At 51.0% G+C, this 16,777-nt stretch overlaps 1 protein-coding gene across 4 annotated transcripts in view; it reads left to right on the top strand.

Annotated features, from left to right (window-relative positions):
• EPRS1 (glutamyl-prolyl-tRNA synthetase 1) overlaps window positions 1-16,777 on the top strand; it is a 263,373-nt gene that overhangs the window by 12,406 nt on the left and 234,190 nt on the right. For all 4 annotated transcript variants that reach the window (XM_075339114.1, XM_075339116.1, XM_075339115.1 and 1 more), the window contains exon 2: window positions 12,385-12,469. In XM_075339114.1, the coding sequence (XP_075195229.1) occupies window positions 12,385-12,469 (85 nt within the window). The remainder of the gene's footprint in view (window positions 1-12,384; window positions 12,470-16,777) is intronic.

The following is a 16,777-nucleotide window of genomic DNA, read 5'->3' on the forward strand; positions in this document are numbered from 1 at the left end:
GCCTCAACAGGATTCTCACCGTTTGAGCTCCTGTACGGGCGACGTGTGCGGGGCCCCCTGGCTCTGGTGAAAGAGGCTTGGGAAGGGGATTTGGCCACCCCTGGAGTGTCGGTTATCGAGTATGTCATGCGCTTCCGGGACAAAATGCAGGCCTTGACGCAACTGGTACACGACAATATGGCTCAAGCCCAGGCCGATCAGAAGCGTTGGTACGACCAGAACGCTTGTGAGAGGACCTACCAAGTGGGTCAAAAGGTGTGGGTACTGGTCCCCGTACCACAGGACAAGCTTCAGGCAGCCTGGGAAGGCCCATACCTCGTGTACCAGCAGCTCAACCCTGTAACGTACCTGGTCACCCTGGACCCTGCCCGTGGAAGGCGGAAGCCCTTCCATGTGAACATGATGAAGGCACATCATGAGCGGGAGGCATGTGCGCTCCCCGTGTGCAACCTGCCCGAGGAGGGAGAAGCGGAAACCCTCTTGGATATGCTAGCCCAGGTTAGGGCAGGCGGATCCATTGAGGATGTGGAGGTTGGCCACCAGCTCTTGGAAGACCAACGGTCCCAGCTGTGGGCCACCCTCCTCCCCTTCCGGGGGTTGTTTACCAACCAGCCCGGAAGGACTGACTTGGCTGTCCATCACGTGGACACTGGGGATCATCCCCCGATCCGGCGTTCAGCATATCGGGTCTCCCTGGAGGTGCAGCAACACATGCGCCAGGAGATTGACGAGATGCTGAAGCTGGGGGTGATCCAGGCATCCAACAGCGCTTGGGCCTCGCCTGTAGTCCTCGTCCCTAAGAAGGACCGAACCACGCGGTTCTGCGTGGACTACAGGGGGCTCAATGCGGTCACGGTCGCCGATGCGTACCCAATGCCACGCATCGATGACCTGCTCGATCAGTTGGCCGGGGCTCAGTACCTGACCATCATGGATCTGAGCCGGGGATATTGGCAGATCCCCCTGACTCGCAAGGCCAGGGAACGCTCTGCCTTTATTACCCCATTTGGACTATACGAGTCCACGGTGATGCCATTCGGGATGAGAAATGCCCCTGCCACTTTCCAGCGGATGGTCAACACCCTGCTCAAGGGACTTGAAGGGTACGCGGCCGCGTACCTGGATGACATTGCCGTCTTCAGTCCCACCTGGGAGGACCACCTAGAGCATCTAGCACAGGTGCTCAGGCGGATCCACCGGGCAGGTTTGACCATCAAGCCGGGAAAGTGTCAGCTGGCCATGAGCGAGGTCCAGTACCTCGGTCACCGGGTAGGTGGGAGAACACTGAAGCCCGAGCCTGAGAAAGTGGAAGCCATCGCATCCTGGCCCACCCCCAGGACCAAGAAGCAGGTGATGTCCTTCTTGGGGACCGCTGGGTACTATAGGAGGTTTGTTCCATGCTATAGTAGCCTGGCAAAGCCCTTGACGGACCTCACCAAGAAGAAGCTGCCCTCTGCAGTCGATTGGACAATGGACTGCGAGACAGCCTTCCGGGCCCTAAAGGACGCCCTGTCCAGCCCGCCCGTGCTACAGGCAGCCGACTTCACGCGGCCGTTTGTAGTACAGACCGACGCCAGTGACTTCGGCCTCGGTGCGGTGCTCAGCCAGGTGGACTCTGCGAGCCAAGAGCACCCAGTCTTGTACCTGAGCAGGAAGCTGTTACCAAGGGAAGTTGCCTATTCCACGATGGAGAAGGAGTGCCTGGCCATAGTGTGGGCCCTGCAGCGTCTGCAACCCTATCTATACGGGCGCCACTTCATCGTGGAGACGGACCACAATCCCCTCAGCTGGTTGCACACCGTCTCTGGGACGAATGGGCGATTGTTGCGATGGAGCCTTGCGCTCCAGCAATACAACTTCACCATTCGCCACAAAAGGGGCCGTGACCACGGTAACGCAGACGGGCTGTCCCGACAAGGAGAGGTCGCGGACGGGCGCACGGGGGAACACCGGAGTGTGCTGCCCCCTAGCGCCCTCAAAAGGGGGGAGGTGTGAGGCAAATCCCGGGATATGAAGATGAATTATGACTCCAGTCATAATCCCTCATCACTCCCTGGCAGTGCCCCCTCCCTTCTTGTTCTCAGTGTTCCACTTACACCTCCATGGCCATGTCCTGTGATATGGAAATTAGGTGGCTTGGGGACAATGGACACAGGATGACTCCCTGCCGTGACCCTGTAGTGGGGGCTGCTAGCTAGTTAGCAAGGCTATGGAAATAGCCAGACAGAACGACTCCAGTAAAAAATGGTTCATATCTCGCAAGCCATATTTCCGATAAATATGGCAACCATAAAAATGGTGTCTCCGCATGCGGACGATGCCGGCACACCCTTTTTATGGGAGCAGGACATTGGGAAATGCCCCAGGCGTGATATCAGCCAATGGGGAACTGGCAGACAGGTCATGAGTCCCCTCGTTCTGTAGCTAAATTCATAACTGTCACAATGAGAGCATTGGCGTCCGCCTACGACGCTCCCAGGCAAAGTTATGGCCCATATTCCATGTTGTGGATTGTCCATAACTCAAGCCAGGGGTGGAGCAGTGCTCCCTCTGAGGTCACTAAGGTAGGAGGGGACCTGGATTTGCCCAGGTTGATAACCCTACTTCGGCCATTTTCCAGTGTTCTTTTCGCTGGGGGCACGTGTAGGAAACATCTGTGGGAAGGATCCTAGAAACCTGGGTACAGCGCCCCCCTGTGGCCAGACGCAACAAGGTAACTGCTGGAACTGTGTATGCCTGTTTGTAACCCATGCTTTGATTGTAACTGTACTCTGACATATGTATATTCTGTAGATTCCCTATTGTATATATTGTAGTTTCTAGTGTGCTTTAGGCTGATTAAATTATATAATTAATCTTGGGCTGCTCTGTTATCTCGATCTTGAATCCCACGTCTGTGTGTTCGGCTAATAGTTACCGTAAATCGGTTGGTGGCAGCGAGTTGTGCCAAGGATTATTGTGGGGAGGCCAGTGAGATTCGGGGAGATTTTATATATTCCGCCCGCGGAGGTCGGGGGAATATATACCCTACTCTCACCGGGGACCCTTCAATAATCGGCATAAGTAGTATAGCGGCCTCCTTGCTTATTGTCGGGCAATTCCATAATTGGCCTGACTATAAGAGGGGCGCTAGAGAGCGCGTCACGTGCTCTGTCTGTCGGTCGGGAGGTATAAAGGAGGGGTGACCCCCACTTGTTACCCCCCCGATTGTGACGTACTGGTAGCCAGCGCGGGGGATTTCTGAGTGACCCCCCCGGTGGTTTGTGACACCTCCCATCCTTTGATTTTAACAAGCTCTTTAACTGATGACATACCCTGTCCTCTTACCTATGCCATATCTTGTATGGGAAAACCACCTGTTTTATAAGGGAAATTTACATCGACCCTCCCCAGCCCCTCCGTTTTCCTTACCCCTGTGTCTACAGCCCCTCCGTTTTCCTTACCCCTGTGTCTACAGCCCCTCCGTTTTCCTTACCCCTGTGTCTACAGCCCCTCCGTTTTCCTTACCCCTGTGTCTACAGCCCCTCCGTTTTCCTTACCCCTGTGTCTACAGCCCCTCCGTTTTCCTTACCCCTGTGTCTACAGCCCCTCCGTTTTCCTTACCCCTGTGTCTACAGCCCCTCCGTTTTCCTTACCCCTGTGTCTACAGCCCCTCCGTTTTCCTTACCCCTGTGTCTACAGCCCCTCCGTTTTCCTTACCCCTGTATCTACAGCCCCTCCGTTTTCCTTACCCCTGTGTCTACAGCCCCTCAGTTTTCCTTACCCCTGTGTCTACAGCCCCTCAGTTTTCCTTACCCCTGTGTCTACAGCCCCTCAGTTTTCCTTACCCCCTGTATCTAGACCTTTAAATCTTGAATTCGTCTTTGACCCTTTTGCCCAGTAATGGATTATTACATGGAGTCATCTCAACTTTTTCTCCTACAATCATTGATCAGAGATGAGTAATGGCCTGGGGTTATGCATAATGGATTTCTCCTCGCGATCTTACTATAAAGCCAGACTGCAGTTTGGGAGGACACTAATGGATTCCAGTAAATGATTCTGCTTTATCGTACGATAGGGGATTCACTTCTGCATCAGTCCTGCAAGGAGGATCAGCGGCAGAACTAAGAGGCGACTGATGCTTAAGTATCAGCATTTACTTTCTAACTGGTGGCCTTTTTTTAGTTTACTTTTCTCCTACCCTTATATACCTGTTATATGATATATTGTACTTAGACAGAACGCTCTCTGCAGTGAAATAAAATAGTAATACCTGAAGGTCAGTTTCTGCCTTTTTCACGTGGGAGATGCCGAGACTGCCGTATATACGTCACGTGGGAGATGCCGAGACTGCCGTATATACGTCGCGTGGGAGACGCCGAGACTGCCGTATATACGTCGCGTGGGAGACGCCGAGACTGCCGTATATACGTTGCGTGGGAGACGCCGAGACTGCCGTATATACGTCGCGTGGGAGACGCCGAGACTGCCGTATATACGTTGCGTGGGAGACGCCGAGACTGCCGTATATACGTTGCGTGGGGGACGCCGAGACTGCCGGGCACACGTCGCGTGGGGGACGCCGAGACTGCCGGGCACACGTCGCGTGGGGGACGCCGAGACTGCCGTGCACACGTCGCGTGGGGGACGCCGAGACTGCCGTGCACACGTCGCGTGGGGGACGCCGAGACTGCCGTGCACACGTCGCGTGGGGGACGCCGAGACTGCCGTGCACACGTCGCGTGGGGGACGCCGAGACTGCCGTGCACACGTCGCGTGGGGGACGCCGAGACTGCCGTGCACACGTCGCGTGGGGGACGCCGAGACTGCCGTGCACACGTCGCGTGGGGGACGCCGAGACTGCCGTGCACACGTCGCGTGGGGGACGCCGAGACTGCCGTGCACACGTCGCGTGGGGGACGCCGAGACTGCCGTGCACACGTCGCGTGGGGGACGCCGAGACTGCCGTGCACACGTCGCGTGGGGGACGCCGAGACTGCCGTGCACACGTCGCGTGGGGGACGCCGAGACTGCCGTGCACACGTCGCGTGGGGGACGCCGAGACTGCCGTGCACACGTCGCGTGGGGGACGCCGAGACTGCCGTGCACACGTCGCGTGGGGGACGCCGAGACTGCCGTGCACACGTCGCGTGGGGGACGCCGAGACTGCCGTGCACACGTCGCGTGGGGGACGCCGAGACTGCCGTGCACACGTCGCGTGGGGGACGCCGAGACTGCCGTGCACACGTCGCGTGGGGGACGCCGAGACTGCCGTGCACACGTCGCGTGGGGGACGCCGAGACTGCCGTGCACACGTCGCGTGGGGGACGCCGAGACTGCCGTGCACACGTCGCGTGGGGGACGCCGAGACTGCCGTGCACACGTCGCGTGGGGGACGCCGAGACTGCCGTGCACACGTCGCGTGGGGGACGCCGAGACTGCCGTGCACACGTCGCGTGGGGGACGCCGAGACTGCCGTGCACACGTCGCGTGGGGGACGCCGAGACTGCCGTGCACACGTCGCGTGGGGGACGCCGAGACTGCCGTGCACACGTCGCGTGGGGGACGCCGAGACTGCCGTGCACACGTCGCGTGGGGGACGCCGAGACTGCCGTGCACACGTCGCGTGGGGGACGCCGAGACTGCCGTGCACACGTCGCGTGGGGGACGCCGAGACTGCCGTGCACACGTCGCGTGGAACACTGCTATATATTCCTCACTTAAGAGACTCTCAAACTATATAGCAAGACTGCTGTATATTTTATATTGGTCACACCAAGACTGTTGTGTCCCCTACATAGCAGACACCAAAACTGCTGTATATACATCACATAGGAGACAGTGATGCTGCTGTATGTCACATAAACCCAGAGATTGTTGTGTACATTACATTGGAGATACCAAGAGTCCTGGACATTAATCACATAGGAAACACCAGGATTGCTTTTTATACATCACATTGGAAAGATCAAAACTGCTGTATGTACATCACGCAGAGGACACAGACTTCTGTATACACCAGACACCGAGACTGATATATATATATATACATTATTTAGGAGACGACTGCTGGATGTTCATCACATGGGAAACACTGAGACTGCCCTATATACATCATGTAGGAGACACGAAGACTGCTGTATGCTCATTACGTAGGAGACACTGAGACTGCTATACACACATCATGTAGGAGACACAGAAACTGCTCTTTACACATCACATAGGAGACACCGAGACTGCTGTAGTTGCATCTCGTAGGAGACACTGAAGCTGCTGTATACATCATGTAGGAGACAGAGACTTTGCTGAATATACATGCTATGGGAGACTTTGATTACTGCATCCATCATAGGAGCGAGACGTGATTACAAAGGGCTCTAACTCTGCTCAACTGGGTCTGCTCCGCATCCGCATGTAATCATACATTGCGTGCGCTACGGCGCGCAGTAGTGAAGTCAGTGTGCATGTACAGTGTAAGGAAGACTTAAAGGGCAGGTGGCTGTGAAAACAGGGTTGGTGGCCCAAGCACTGCGGTACCTAGAACTCTACCCAAGGACCAGAGAAGGTGACATCAGAGGCCGTAGACTATCTGTGGGCCGACGCGTCACCTCCCCTGCATTGAGACCAGCTCTGTATGGAGTCTTATTGGCAATAGCAAAAATTATGCAAATTGTCTCTCTCCCAGAAAGAGAAGGATCTCACAAGTGTGGAGGCGGCAACCTTATAAATTAATGTCCAAGTATCAAGGTTGGGAATTTAGGGAAATCCGCAAATGGAGTTTTTCAGGGTCACAGAGACGGACTTCAAATCGATCTGCTCAGATATAAATGAATCAGACAATGAAACGTGTTCACTGCTTGAGCAGAAGCTAGCTTCTGACTCGTGTATTAAAGAATCTTGTAATTATACAATACAACATTCGGCTTCGACCTTGGAGCAAGAACAAGGAGTCAACATCCCACATCTCACACGGTGTGAACCAACGGATTATGGATTCTCTCAGTATGTTATGAATGCCTCTTTGTTCATTGTTCAGTTTGGCTTCATTATCTTTAACACACTGCGGAATACACATCTTAGAATCATATTATAAAGCTTCTATGCAATTGTCAAATAAACACACAGATAATTATGCAACGACATCTATACTTTGGTTATTTACACACACACACACACACACACACACACAGTTAATCTTATTACATCTGGACAAACGGCATATAGCCCAGGCTACCTTCACACAAGCATTTTTTCTTTTTTCGTAGAGAATCTTTATGAGCAGTTTTTTTCGTTATCCCTAATAGCAGTACAAGAAGCAAAAATGATTTGTCCAAAAGTCCCTTTTTTATCACTCTCCTTTTTTCAGACGAAGTTATAAAGCCCGGGAGTGTGGAGTAGGGGGCTCTGTCATCTTTTCATAAAGCTGGAATAAGGACCTCTTTCTTCTTGAAAAGTTATTACCGTCTCCTAAGTTTTTGGGTTGTTTTCCTTGTGCCATTATGAGAGTTCTTACTGCCACACATAAAAGAAAAGCCCAGGAGGATCGCGGGGTGGGTCGGAGGCTTCGGGGTTCGCCCTGGAAAAACTTGTTCTGCTTGTAAATGAATGCAATGCTCCGGCTGCCATACCTCTGAGCAACTACACTCACATGATTTTCATTAAAGGGAGTGTGTCATCAGAAAATGACAGCGTATTGTTTGTCAGGGTTTCATGTTAAATGTACTTTTTTAATTTTTCATATCACTGTATTAAAAAAAGTCATTGTACAGGAGGAGGAGGTGAGCTGTGACACAATGTGTTGTGAATGGTGGACCCTGAGTTGTCTACTGTATATTGAGATGTTAACTGTGACATCACCTAGTATGAATGGTGGATCCTTTATTATCTACTGTACATAGCAATTTCAGTCATTGTAGAGGAGGAGGAGGTGAACTGTGACACATTGTGAATGCTGGATCCTATATTATCTACTGTACATAGCAATTTCATTCATTGTAGAAGAGGAGGTGAGCTGTGATATCACCTATTGTGAATGGTGGATCCTGTATTATCTACTGTACATAGCAATTTCAGTCATTGTAGAGGAGGAGGAGAGCTGTGACATCACCTATTGTTAATGGTGGATCCTGTATTTACTGTATATATAGGTGTTATCAGTCATTTCACAGGAGGAGGAGGAGGTGAGCTGTGATATCACCTATTGTTAATGGTGGATCCTTTTATCTACTGTACACTACTGTTCAAAAGTTTAAGGTCACCCAGACAATTTTAGTCTTTTCCATGAAAAATCCAATTTTCTCCTTCACACTTTGCTTTCGGCACAGAATGCTCCTTTGCAGCAATTCCAGCTTTGCAGAGCTTTGTCATTCATTCTAGCTGTTAATTTGCGGAGGTAATCTGGAGATATTTCCCCCCATGCTGCCCCCCTCCCACAAGTTGGATTGGCTTGATGGGCACTTTTTGGTACCATACGGTCAAGCTGCTCCCACAGCAGCTCTATAGGGTTGAGGTCTGGTGACTGGGCGGCCACTCCATTACAGATAGATACCAGCTGCCGGCTTCTTCCCTAAATAGTTCATGCATAATTTGGAGGTGTGCTTTGTGTCATTGTCCTGTTGTAGGATGAAATTTGCTCCAATCAAGCGATGTCCACAGGGTATGGCATGGCGTTAAAAAATGGAGTGATAGCCTTCCTTATTCAAAATCCCTTTTTCCTTGTACAAATCTTCCACTTTACCAGCACCAAAGCAACCCCAGACCATCACATTACCTCCACCATGCTTGACAGATGGCGTCAGGCACTCTTCCAGCATCTTCTCAGTTGTTTTGCATCTCACAAATGTTCTTCTGTGTGATTCAAACACCTCGATCTTCTATTCGTCTGTCCATAACACTTTTCTCCAATCTTCCTCTGTCCAATGTCTGTGTTCTTTTGCCCATATTAATTTTTTCCTTTTATTAGCGAGTCTCAGATATGGCTTTTTCTTTGCCACACTGCCCTGAAGGCCGGCATCGCCTCTTCACTGTAGACGTTGACACTGGCGTTTTGCGGGTATTATGTAGTGAAGCTGCCAGTTGAGGACCTGTGAGGCGTCGATATCTCACACTAGAGACTCTAATGTACTTGTCTTGTTGCTCAGTTGTGCAGTGCGGCCTCCCACTTCTCTTTCTATTCTGGTTAGAGCCTGTTTGTGCTCTCCTCTGAAGGGAGTGGTACACACTGTTATAGGAAATCTTCAGTTTCTTGGCAATTTTTTGCATGGAAAATCCTTCATTTCTAAGAACAAGAATAGACTGAATGTCGAGTGTCACATGAAAGTTCTCTTTTCCTGGCCATTTTGAAAGTGTAAGGCTACTTTCACACTTGCGTTGGACGGGATCCGTTGCTATCCGTAGCCTTGAGGAATTACGATAACCGTTGCAGGAAATCGTTATATTCCTCATAGACTTCTATTAGCTACGGATAGCAACGGATGGTGTTGCATTTCATCCGCCCCGCGGCGCATCAGTTGTTTTGACGCTGACAGTCAGTGACCGTCGGGTGGATGGAACGCTGCATGTAGCGTTTTTCTGCACTTGGCGGAGTGTCAAAAAAAACGCAACCTGCAGGATTCCGTCGGCATCCGTTGTTTTTATAATGGACGCCTATGGTGGCGGATTCCGTTAGAATCCGTCATTTTGACGGATTCCGTTAATGCATCCATCTTTACACAACTGCGCATGCTCAGATGTGTAAAGTCAAGGGTAAAAAAACCTATAACGGATTGCGTTATTTTGTACGATCCGTAGCATCCGTTGTGCCACTATATGCAACGCATCCGTTGTGCCACTATATGCAACGCATCCGTTGCATGCGTCACAACGCAATGCTACGGATCCCGTCCAACGCAAGTGTAAAACTAACCTAATGGAACCAACAAATGTAATGCTCAGGATTCTCAACTAGCTCAAAGGAAGGTCAGTTTTATAGCTTCTCTAATCAGCAAAACTCTTTTCAGCTGTGCTAACATACTAGCACAAGGGTTTTCAAGGGATTTCTAAACATCCATTAGCCTTCTAACACAGCAAACACAATGTACCATTAGACTACTGGAGTGGTGGTTTTTGAAAATGGGTCTCTAATCTATACACCTATGTAGATATTGCATTCAAAACCAACATTTGTAGCTAGAATAGACATTTACGACATTAACAATGTATAGAGGGGATTTCTGTTTGTTTTTCAATAAAGCTAACATTAAATTAATGTGCTTTCCTTTCAAAAATAAGGAAATATCTAAGTGACTCTAAACTTTTGAACTGTTATGTTTGGGATTGTCTTCAATTCAATGAATGCCGTAATCTCTATTACATGGTGAAAGATGCACGATCTCTGCACCAAATCCATAAACCCGAGACATGGAGGGCTATTAACATATAGATGGTGGCTCGCTCTGCAGGGATCGGAGGACGGAGCCAAGGACAGAGCAGGCTCCATTCCTTTACATGGTTATATATGGCTGATAATACTGAGATTTAGACTCACTCGAGGATTATTATTTAGGCTTCCTCTTTTGTCCTCGGCATATTATTTTTGACATTGACCGTTTTGCAGCTTTCTTGCCTTTTGCTTTCTATGACCTGATTGTATGAGGAGCCACAATCGCTCATCGGCGCCGTCTTTGTAGGATTTTGTAATGTACCCATCTCTACTTTTCCTCCCTGCCCGAAAGGTGATGTTGGAGAAAAGAAGGATTAGGCTTGTTAAACCGTACCTGTCATTTCTGGTGATTTTTTTTGTGTGTGTGTATACATTAAGTCACTAGTTCTGTCAGTTATGACTTTTATGGTGCATTTTGCACCATTCCCCCCTCCCCCCCCCCGCAGGTTTTATTTTTAATTTATAGTTGTCTCTGAGCTAGTGGGTAGAGACTAGCTGCTATATCTCCCATACCCAGCACACATAGACAGGAGGGATCCTGGTCTCCTGTCTTTATTGACCATATGTTGAGAAGCAGCAGCAGCATGGAGGACAGTATACACCAGCACTGAGCAAAGCTGCTGTGAATCCATCTGTAGGGTGAGATAAACACTTACTAGAAAGCAGCAGCATGGAGGACAGTATACCGCAGCACTGAGCTAAGCTGCTGTGAATCCATCTGTAGGGTGAGATAAACACTTACTAGAAAGCAGCAGCATGGAGGACAGTATTCCGCAGCACTGAGCTAAGCTGCTGTGAATCCATCTGTGGGGTGTGATAAACACTTACTAGAAAGCAGCAGCATGGAGGATAGTATACACCAGCACTGAGCAAAGCTGCTGTGAATCCATCTCTAGCGTGAGATAAACAATTAGTAGAAAGCAGCAGCATGGAGGACAGTATACAGTATACAGCACCTTTGAGCAAAGCCGCTGTGAATCCATCTCTAGGGTGAGATAAACACGTACTAGAAAGCAGCAGCATGGAGGATAGTATACACCAGCACTAGGCAAAGCTGCTGTGAATCCATCTCTAGGGTGAGATAAACACTTACTAGAAAGCAGCAGCATGGAGGACAGTATACAGCAGCACTGAGCAAACCAGCTGTGAATCCATCTGTAGGGTGAGATAAACCCTTACTAGAAAGCAACAGCATGGAGGATAGTATACACCAGCACAAGGCAAAGCTGCTGTGATCCATCTCTAGGGTGAGATAAACACTTACTTGAAAGCAGCAGCATGGAGGACAGTATACCGCAGCACTGAGCAAAGCTGCTGTGAATCCATCTCTAGGGTGAAATAAACACTTACTGTCCTCCATGCTGCTGCTTTCTAGTATACCGCAGCACTGAGCAAAGCTGCTGTGAGTCTATCTCTAGGGTGAGATAAACACTTTCTAGAAAGCAGCAGCGTGATCTGTCTGTGTCTCCATAGGCCTGTCACATCACTGTGCTCTTCCCATCTCCATACACTTCTATAGGCAGCTGTAATCTGATACTTCAATGAGCTGCCAGTCTGTCTTTTTTTGTTCCCTATGGACTTAAGCTATAAGTTTAGGAGGAGATGTGGCTCATAAGTGGAGAAAGCAGATTTCTCCAATAAGATATTACAAAGTTTCTTATAGTCACTTACACTATATGTTGAGGCAACTATTACATTTTTACATGCCCGATACTTGGTGTTGTTTACAGTCTGCAACCATGGAGACTCATAGGTCTGCCTACAAGCTGTATACGCAAAACGGTAGTATATTGTTAACCGAGCGCATGTTGAAATCCAGCATGCCTGATCCCACTTATCTGTATTTGGAGTCAGACCCCCATACACATAAGATCATCAGATCCCGTCCATACTGGAGAGTGTTGCTTACTGTGGATTACACTGGTGTGAACGCTATTTTGCTGTAATTAATCATTTTTCTCTTTTTTTTTTTTTTTTTTCAGCCGTATTGTGGACCGTGCAACATCTAAAAGGCAAAGTAAAGATCAACGTGGAGGACGGGAAAGAGACTGCGCTGCGAGTGTCAGAGTGAGTGCGATTTCTGAATTTCATTTTTTATTTGTTCTATGGTTTATGGTCATTTACATGCAATTGGCTTTATTGCATTTTCAATGTAAGGGCAGCTTAGTGTAATGTGAGTCCTGCTTCCCCCTCCCACTCATAGAGGTAAGCCTGTGAGTCCTGCTTCTCCCTCCCACTCATAGAGAGAGCCTGTGAGTCCTGCTTCCCCCTCCCACTCATAGAGAGAGCCTGTGAGTCCTGCTTTCCCCTCCCACTCATAGAGAAAGCCTGTGAGTTCTGCTTCTCCCTCGCCCTCATAGAGAAAGCCTGTGAGTCCTGCTTCCCCCTCCCACTCATAGAGAGAGCCTGTGATTCCTGCTTTCCCCTCCCACTCATAGAGAATGCCTGTGAGTCCTGCTTCTCCCTCCAACTCATAGAGAATGCCTGTGAGTCCTGCTTCTCCCTCCCACTCATAGAGAGAGCCAGTGAGTCCTGCTTCTCCCTCCCCCTCATAGAGGAAGCCTGTGAGTCCTGCTTCTCCCTCCCCCTCATATAGAGAGCCTGTGAGTCCTGCTTCTCCCTCCCCCTCATAGAGAAAGCCAGTGAGTCCTGCTTCCCCCTCCCACTCATAGAAAAAGCCTGTGAGTCCTGCTTCCTCCTCCCACTCATAGAGGAAGCCTGTGAGTCCTGCTTCTCCCTCCCCCTCATAGAGAGAGCCTGTGAGTCCTGCTTCTCCATCCCACTCATAGAGAGAGCCTGAGTCCTGCTTCTCCCTCCCCCTCATAGAGAGAGCCTGTGAGTCCTGCTTCTCCCTCCCCCTCATAGAGAGAGCCTGTGAGTCCTGCTTCTCCCTCCCCCTCATAGAGAGAGCCTGTGAGTCCTGCTTCTCCCTCCCCCTCATAGAGAGAGCCTGTGAGTCCTGCTTCTCCCTCCCCCTCATAGAGAGAGCCTGTGAGTCCTGCTTCTCCCTCCCCCTCATAGAGAGAGCCTGTGAGTCCTGCTTCCCCCTCCCACTCATAGAAAAAGCCTGTGAGTTCTGCTTCTCCCTCACCCTCATAGAGAAAGCCTGTGAGTCCTGCTTCTCCCTCCCCCTCATAGAGAAAGCCTGTGAGTGCTGCTTCTCCCTCCCCCTCATAGAGAGAGTCTGTGAGTCCTGCTTATCCCTCCCACTCATAGAGAAAGCCTGTGAGTCCTGCTTCCCCCTCCCACTCATAGAGGAAGCCTGTGAGTCCATTATCCGTGTACAGGATTGGAGGACTCTCATGTTTTCTTTGTGTCAGGCAGCATTTTAAGAGATTTTCTTTATCGTTCCTTATGGGAGACCCAAACCATGGGTGTATAGCTTCTGCCTCCGGAGGACACACAAAGTACTACACTCAAACGTGTAGCTCCTCCCTCCGGGCTATATACACCCCCTGGATGACAATCTACCCAGTTCAATGCTTTGTGTTTCAGGAGGATACACACACTTGCATTCTCTGATATTTTTTTATTTTAATTTTAAAGATTTGGAAGAAAAGCGGGTCCAGTCTGGACTCCCGGCATGTCCCTTCACACCCCACTCTGTCGGGTGCTGTTAAGGTTGACTTTATAAGGCTGGAGCCTTCACATGCCGCGCTCCTTCACATCCTCTGTCGAGGCTCTGTTTGAAGTGGGAGCCTCCACGGTCCTCTCTGCTTGCAGAAGGCCGGTCTCCATCCGCAGCCCTGTCTGGTCCCTGCTGGAAGGAGCATTAACCCCCACTCAGGGACATGGCCCTGCGTCTCAAAAGCTAAGTATTGAGACGTTTTTTCAGGGGTCCCGGGTACTTTTATTGGGGGGACAGTATGTGCTTTAGCGTTACTGTTAATTCCGGCCGGTTCTGGGGGTTTCCCCTGAGAACCGCGCCGAAGGTGCCTGCTCGTCGGCTGCATTTTAAAATCTAAGCCCCGGCTTCAGTTTGGGCCTAGTTTCGGTTTTGGCTTCTCTGCATGTTTTGCATACAGCGCCGCCCACCGCCCGACCAGCAGAGGGGAGGGCACTCCTCTCTGGGGAGATGTTCCCTCCCCTGTATTTCTTCCTGTATCTCTCTGCCCTCCGTTTTTCCCGCTCTGGGGCTTATACACGCCCCCCCTCCTTCTCCCAGCGCCATTTTCTCAGCGTTCTTACACTGTAAGGCGCTGGATGCTGCAGCTGCATACTGTCAGGAAGGCTGACGCTTCACAGGAGAGCGGTGGAATCCGGAGGGCACACAGAGAGCAAGGGCTGGTAAGCCACAACCTCTGGTTGTGGACTTTTATTACACTCTCAGGCATTCTACAGGAGTGTATTCTGGCTGCAGAACTCCCACCTCAGCAGCATGTCTGTCACTAGGAGCAAGGCTGCAAACATGTACGCTATATGCACTGCGTGTAAGCTCATTCTGCCAGAGCCAAGCACATACCCACATTGTGATTCCTGTGCTAACATGTTTGTGTCTCAGCCTGGAGCCACCTCAGGGGGTCCCTCTGGCTGCTCCGGCCCAGGTGGCTGAACCCCCGGCTTGGGTAGCTTCCTTTTCACAGGCTATTTCCCAGTCTTTTGCCGACTCCATGGGGCAGCTGTCCCGGACACTGCTGTCCATGCATCAGCCCCCCTCTCAGGGTGTCTCTGCGGCTCCTAGCTCTGCAGAGCCCTCAGACCATGTCCTAGGACCCCGTCCCCCTAAACGGAGACGCAGGGAACCTTCTCCTTCCTCGTCCCACGGCTCTGATTCACAGGCCGAGGTGCAGGGTGAGGAAGATTCGTTTACTGTGGGCTCAGACGCTGCCTCTATGTACCCCATTGACTTGTCTGAGGGTGATGCGGATGTTAGTGACTTGATTGCGTCCATTAACTCCGTACTGAACCTCAACCCACAAGAGTCAGAGGAACAACCCTCTCTGGTAGAGGTACACCAGTTTACCTCTCCTAAGAAACCTAGGAGTATGTTTTTTAACCACTCCAGCTTTCAGACCACTGTTAACAAGCCCAGGGCCTGTCCTGACAAACGTTTTCCTAAGCGTAGTTCAGATGACCGTTTTCCTTTTCCACCGGAGGTGGTTAAGGAATGGGCCCAGTCCCCAAAGGTAGACCCTCCGGTGTCCAGAATCTCAGCCCGCACAGTCGTAGCTGTGGCTGATGGCACTTCTCTTAAGGATCCCACTGACCGCCATGTTGACCTTCTGGCCAAGTCTGTATATGAGGCGGCAGGAGCCTCGTTCTCCCTGTCTTTTGCGGCAGTGTGGGCTCTTAAGGCAGTCTCTGCCTCTCTGGCGGAGATTCATTCCCTCTCCAGGGACTCTATTCCTGAGACGGATGCCTTAACTTCTCAAGCTTCGGCTTTTGCATCCTACGCCATGTCTGCCATCCTGGAGGCTTCTCACCGCACTGCGGTGGCCTCCGCTAACTCCCTCGCGATCCGCAGGATTTTGTGGCTTCGAGAGTGGAAAGCAGACGCTTCCTCTAAGAAGTACCTTGCGAGTCTCCCTTTTGCTGGGTCCCGGCTGTTTGGGGAACAGCTGGATGACATAATTAAGGAAGCTACAGGCGGGAAGAGTACTTCCCTGCCACAAGCTAAACCCAAGAAACCTGTCCAGGGCAGGAACCAATCGAGGTTTCGTTCCTTTCGTTCCTCTAACTGGTCGTCCTCTAAGCCCTCGGCCTCGTCCACTACCGGGGATATCATCTCCCACGGCTACAGGATAGAATTTTCTTCAAGCCCGCCAAACAGATTTTTTCTGTCCACCCCCCCCTGCTCCAAAGCCGCCGCCTTCTCTCAGGCCGTGGCATCCCTGCAGGCCAACGGTGTAATTGTTCCGGTTCCCGCCCGGGAACGGTTCAGCGGTTTCTACTCAAACCTCTTTCTAGTCCCCAAAAAGGACGGTTCCTTCCGACCCATCCTGGATCTCAAGCTTCTCAACAAGCATGTTCAGGTGCGGCACTTTCGCATGGAGTCTCTGCGATCAGTCATTGCCTCAATGACCCAAGGAGATTTCCTGGCATCCATCGACATCAGAGATGCCTATCTGCATGTGCCAATTGCGGTTTCACACCAGCGTTGGCTTCGTTTTGCAATCGGAGAGGAACATTTCCAATTCGTGGCTCTCCCCTTCGGGTTAGCCACGGCCCCTTGAGTATTCACCAAGGTCATGGCAGCAGTGGTTGCGGTCCTGCACCTCCAGGGGTTGGCAGTGATTCCTTACCTGGACGACCTTCTAGTCAAGGCCTCATCCAGTGCAGACTGCCAGCGGAGTGTCTCGCTCACTCTCGCCACGCTAGTTCAGTTCGGGTGGCTTGTCAACCTGCCCAAGTCCACTCTGATCCCGACCCAGGTGC

Source organism: Anomaloglossus baeobatrachus, chromosome 3 (assembly GCF_048569485.1).
Source record: "Anomaloglossus baeobatrachus isolate aAnoBae1 chromosome 3, aAnoBae1.hap1, whole genome shotgun sequence".
Taxonomy (NCBI): Eukaryota; Metazoa; Chordata; class Amphibia; order Anura; family Aromobatidae; genus Anomaloglossus; species Anomaloglossus baeobatrachus.